This window comes from Corvus brachyrhynchos, unplaced genomic scaffold (genome assembly GCF_000691975.1).
Source record: "Corvus brachyrhynchos isolate BGI_N302 unplaced genomic scaffold, ASM69197v1 scaffold71, whole genome shotgun sequence".
NCBI classification, from domain to species: domain Eukaryota; kingdom Metazoa; phylum Chordata; class Aves; order Passeriformes; family Corvidae; genus Corvus; species Corvus brachyrhynchos.
The window spans coordinates 365,481-371,480 of NW_008237609.1; the positions used below are offsets into that span (position 1 = coordinate 365,481).

The following is a 6,000-nucleotide window of genomic DNA, read 5'->3' on the forward strand; positions in this document are numbered from 1 at the left end:
AAGTCGTGTTACACGGTCTGGCCTGCTGAGCCCCTCATCCACACTGACCAGATGCCGCACGGTCCTGAGCCACATCTGGTTTTTCTTCCCATGGTAGCCAGAGTGGAGGGGACATGGCTGATAAGTCCTGGTTCTCATCTAAAAGGGAAGAAAGCATCTGGTTTTAGCAGCCATGGACTGTTACTAGAGTGCAGCCACAAGTCTCTCAGTTAACTACAGGGCCAGCTAGGGAGGAAGGTAATGCAGCCTGACTGCTGTAAAGGAGAGACTTAGATAAGGTGACAGGGATGTTGGGCACAAACTGGTGTGACCTGTTAGCCCTGGAGCCGTGTGTTTTCCATGAGATCTTTGGAGGCAGGCAGAATGCATAGCCGAAGAGTCTGAGCTTATAGTGGAGGGGGCAAGGAAGAGTAAAAGTGTTAATCACAAGGATGAAGATGCAACACTGGGACACTGTTTGGGTTTGCAGAGCAAAGAGCAAAGCGTGACTCGCTGCACGTCCCCGGCTCCTTGATGGCCATGTCAGCATGCCCTTGGCCAGCTCACTGGGATGCCTGCAGCAGCCAGGAGCTCGTGCTTGGGTGCCCAAAGGTTACCCTGTGTGTTTGCCGCAGGGTGAGCACACTGGAGCACAGTGTGAGTGGGGAGCAGCCAGCATGCAGGGACTTGTGATGTGTCACGGGGCTGAACACAGTTCAAGGCTTTAACAGTGTTCCCCAGGCAGCTCTGCTCTGCATATTGCTCAGTATAAAAACACCCACTACTTGCGGGTTTTAGCAGTGTTACTGCCTATGCCACGGGCTGTTCACAGTCTGTGTAGAACAGAGGCAAAACACCTAGAAGGTCATGGGCAGTATTCGTAGACAGGAAAAATAATCCTGCAGCCAGGGTTGTTATAATCCCCATCTCGTGCAGTGCAGATCACGTTCAGCAGAGCTTGATGGCCATCTAGTGGTGAAGCCCCAGTCGGTGTTACATTTTGCAGCCTTCTTTGTATCAGAGAGACAAGCACTTGGCCATGGGTGAGTTGCAAAGATGCATGTTTTCACTTCTAGCTGGAAGTAACACGGCTGGATTTTTATAAATCACCCTAAAAGCTCGCATTGGTTTTACTCATTTCATCCTAGCAATGTACTGACTACAGGTGTTGCAGCTGCTCATGGAGGCAGCCAGCAGTCTCCCAGGATTCCAATTAGGTGTAACAATTTCTACACTAACATAGAAATTACACTGGTTTTAGAAATAACGAGCTGCAAATAAATAAACATCAAGCTGACAGGTTAGAACAGTTCTCTCCCTTGTTAATTTATCTTTCAGACTTCATGTTTCAGCAGTAATTTAATACATCCTGCTGACCTGTTATGCATGGTATCAGTCCTACTGCAAAAGCCAACCTTGAGCCTGAAAGGCTGCCTGAGATTGTGGCCATTAACAGGAGAATTGGCAGCTCCTCCTCAGGGCACCCTGGTAGCTCTTGGCTGATGACAGGTTTCCAAGTCTTGTGTCTGTGCAGTCTCTGGGGAACACTTAAATTTGAGAGAGGCTGCTACAATATGGTTTGTTTGGGTTTTGGTTGGGGGAGGAGGGACATTGTAATCTCTTCTTGTGATGTTTTTTCTTAATTTATTTTATAGAATTTTAAAGTGTATTTTAAACAAAAAGGAAAAGTAAGTCAGTTGAAAAAATAATTCCCTGTGAATTCCCTAACACATCCATTTCAAAGTCTTTGTCCACCATGGTGCCATCAAACAGTAGTTTTGGGAACCTTGTACTGAGCAGAGACAGTGGCAGAGCCTCTGTGGCCTTTAAAAGGCATGAAATGTGGTTTTGAGGACTTTCCTTCTGTCTGTGTGGTCAGTGAGGGTATTTTTTAGAAATTGCTTGAGAAAGAAGGTGTCCCTTTACTGCTTGCATGGCAAAGGGAAAGAACATCAGCAAATCATCTGGAAGTTATTGTGAGAGGGACTAACCTGGGGAAGCTCAAAAAGGCACTTTGTGCTTTTTTTTTTAGGGTCTTTGGTGATATCCCCATTTAAAAGCACACAACTTTTGCAAGGCTAAAATAAAGCTGGTGGTGTCAGATAGATTCTGTCTCCTTTTCCACCAGTGAACATGTGTGCACTGGGGGTCCCCCTGAGCCACAGGAGTTGAAGTGGCAGAGGAAAACCACCTTGGACATATGATCCCACTTGCCATGTGAGTCTCCTCTGCTGGTTAGTTTGTTATTTACCCGGCACGGCTGTGAAGGAGAGGCACGAGGTGACATTTGCTGGTTCTAGCTGACAGTAGCTTTTCTCCTTGCTGTGCTGAGCAAGCGATGACTGTGAAGCTCTCAGGGGATGGTGACAATACTCATCACCTTCTGTGGCTTACTCAGTTATTTTCCCTCCTGTGGGATAAGTAGGGTCCTACACTTTTTAGAAAGAGGGAGCAATCCAGTTAAGAAGCAGCAGCATGGATTGTGTGCCACCTTCATGGCACTGCTCTGTGCCACCCTCTTCTGTATAAATATCTGGGAAAGCACAGAGCAGTTTGCAGCAGTGAGATCACTTTCTCGTATGTGACAAATAGCTTTTATGAGGTGCTGACTCTTCTCAAGGTTCATTTTGTCTCAGGGCTGGAAATTGCAGCAGCATTTTAACCTTTATCCTCCTCCCATTTAAATTAGCTGTACTATCTAGGATCTGAATGCTCTGTTACAAAATAGGGTTTTAAGACAGCTCATAAGTTATATGCACCAAAAACGGTGCACAAATATTTATTTTTAAAGATCAGGATTTTCTGGTCTTGAGCACTGGATTTTGTATGTTCAGTATTAACATTTGATTTACATGTTTGTTTTTATTTCAGCTGATGGGATGTTTAAAAAATCCCAACTGGAATAGTGAAACCATTGTCAGTGAATCGTCTAGCCCAAGACTTTTATTTGTTCTGAGATGCAGATGCTTAAATGCAATTCCTAAGCCATTTCTGTGAGAGCTAGACATATCAGTATTCCAATCATATAGTTAAAGTGCTAATGTTTCTTACTCTCTTGGGGACAACTTCTTGCTACTTAACTTAATGTTGATACTACGGCTCTCTGTCCTCTTCTTTTCTCCATTTCAGGAATTCTCTGCTCATCTGTTTACATGCATCGTATTATAGGCAAAAATAATTAATCTGGAGAATCTCTTGCCTGAAGATGAAATATGAATATATGTTAAAAGAGTACTGTTCAGAAAGAATGTACTTTTTTTTTCATTAGTGCTTTAAATTAGGATTGTACTGTGAAAATATTTAAACAAAAAAAGGCGTAATTTGTACTACCACTAATTCAAGGCTTAGAGATTTGTGTGCAGAGCATTAGAACATCAGTGAAATCATGTGCTAATGGTGTGAGATGCTTTATGCAAACTTTTAACCCCATTTAAACAGTCCTCAGCAAGTTCTGGAAAGCTCTAGGAGTTCAGTGTATGTCATAACAGCTACGGCTGTACAGGAGCTCCTCTAACAGGAGGTGGCAGGTCGGTGTTAACAGAGGCTCTTCCCAGCAGATGCATCAACATCAGTGCTCCTTTCAAATGCCTGTCTTAGTACTGTGGTGTCCCCAAAGGTTCATGCTTTTCATTCAGATTGATCTTAAGAGCCTAAAAGAACAGGCTGATGAATCTGTAGCCCATTTACCTTAAATGTCAATAAACCTGGGAAGCCCCAGAAACCTGATGAAGGCCAGAATGGTTCCAGTACTTAGCTAAACAGGCTGGTGTAGCTGTGGGTGAACGTGATTGCTGTGCAGTGTAATCGTAGTGAGGTTGATAAGACGATCAGTTAATAATGATTTATGGCTGGGTAGTATAATTACTGACGGTCAATGAGGGTTTGGATCTTTGCCTTCCAACCTGATAATAATTTATCTGAACAAGCCAAATGCATTGCTGTAGCAAGGCTTTCTTCAAGTATTAGGTTCAGCACACATCATACTTAGAAACCCATGCAACATGACTTCAATGTTGTATTTTTAATTGCTTAAAATTAGGATAACTGATAGGCCAAAGGACATTGCTGTAAGTGGAGTACCTTTGATAAGCATTTGTGTGTTTCTGTTTCTTGTTCTAATAAACTTCATTTATCAGTGGTCTGAAAGGAAATAAAATTCATTGGCCTGCAAGTGACAGATTGAGAATTGTTAAACGAGAAAATGGAAAAATCCCTGCTGCAGGGTGATCTGGATCTGTTACCAGTCTTTATTCAAGCAAACAACAGGTGTTCGGCCTAATGCGAGGATCCATAGTTCAGATCTGGGTACTGGAAACACTTTTTCATAAAAGGTTTCAGGCTTTTTATCTATTTAAGCTTGTCAAAGAGGAGTTATGGAGGCTATATATAAACTTGTTTAGAAAACAGTTCAGTGAGCTTGTACCTGGACACATGTCAAATAGAAATAGAGCTCAGATAAAGTCAGGCTGCTTCATTATTGGAGCAGTATTTCAAGGATCATGGGGGTTTTTTTGGGCAATAAGCACTTCTAAATCAAGACTTCAGTTATTTCATACTGCAAAATATGCTCCAGTTCAAGCACTATTTGTGTCAAAATGTGGAAAGGGAAATAGTTAATTCATTGTTTATGTTACTCCAGGCACAGTCACTTCTGTTACAGCTGATTTTTTGGGGCCTGGGATATACACCCCTCTCCTGCTTCATTTTTTTGCTTCTGTTCTGTTTTTCAGTTCAATTTCACCCTTCAGTATTGAGAGCACAAGGCGTCAGAGGAGGTCTGAGTCTCCAGACTCCAGGAAGCGGCGCATCCATCGGTGTGACTTTGAGGGATGCAACAAAGTATACACGAAAAGTTCCCACCTGAAGGCTCACCGGAGAACGCACACAGGTAAGATTTGCTGGCACTGTGCCCTGTGGTTAAGACAAGCAGGTTCCTTTCTGCCCAGTTTAGGGCATAATGAGCTTGTCATCCTACACTAAGAGCCAAAGGCCTGTACCTGTACAACAGAGATGTCTGTGAGTGCCCTGGCATTCTGGTGCAGATCAGGAGTGTGCTTTTGAATGGAGCTTCCCTGTCATCCCCTCTTGGCAGCACAAGAGCGGTGGCAGGACAAACCAGACTCTTCTCAGATATAGAAACAGAAAAGTGGCCTCCTAGGGGCATACTTGCTGTGCTTCAACAAACAAAGGGTGGTCATTGCTTGGGACCAACTGGAGCTAGTCCAGAGAAAACCCTCAAGAAGAGCATACAGTGTGGTCCTGAATCTTCAGCAGCACTTTTTCCACTCTACAGACCTGTTTCTTTTGAAACTACTTGCTTTTACGGATGTAGCCTTTGGATGCCAGGAGCTCCTGAAATCCTTCAGTCAATTCAAGTGTAAACTCAAGTCCTCAGTATGTCTTCCTGGAGGCTTTCAGAGGCACCTACCCCATACTGGAGAGGGAAGTCATCACTCTATAAGAATTGGTTGCACTAGATCCCTACAGCAGAGATGCAAGAGAAGTGCCTAGAGGAGCTGGGTCCCATTCAGGGGTGACCATACTTAACATTCAGTCAATACCTTGTGTCTTTACTAGCTTTATGGGCTGTTACTGGTCTATATGATAGGCATGTAAGGCTAGCTGAAACAGTGATGTGTAATAGTTGTAATTTTATTGTGGATAAACTCAGGAGCAGCAATTTGAAGTTATCGAGCAAGTTTAAAAGGGAGTTGATTGGATGGCTAGAAAGGCAGTGGACAGAACACTCTGAGCCTCAGTGCTATTCCTTACTCTGATGCTGATTATCTTAAATTAAATTTATTGATCCTCTGCTCTTAATGGACTTCAGCATTCTTGTAGCTCTTTGGAGGAAAGATGGTGTTTATCCAGCATGTAGGACAATGTTGTTCTTTGCTGAGAATCTGCTGGTGCTTTCTGTGATCTGTGATTTGATGTACTCTAAAGAGTATGAGATATTATTTTTAAAAATTAAGTGAAGGCTTCTCCGTTTCAATTGAGGCCACATCTCCATCACTCTTT

At 43.2% G+C, this 6,000-nt stretch overlaps 1 protein-coding gene across 5 annotated transcripts in view; it reads left to right on the plus strand.

Moving 5' to 3' along the window:
* Positions 1-6,000, plus strand: part of KLF12 (Kruppel like factor 12) — a 198,440-nt gene that overhangs the window by 175,867 nt on the left and 16,573 nt on the right. For all 5 annotated transcript variants that reach the window (XM_017731608.1, XM_017731609.1, XM_017731610.1 and 2 more), the window contains one exon: positions 4,710-4,867. In XM_017731608.1, coding sequence (XP_017587097.1) covers positions 4,710-4,867 — 158 coding nt within the window. The remainder of the gene's footprint in view (positions 1-4,709; positions 4,868-6,000) is intronic.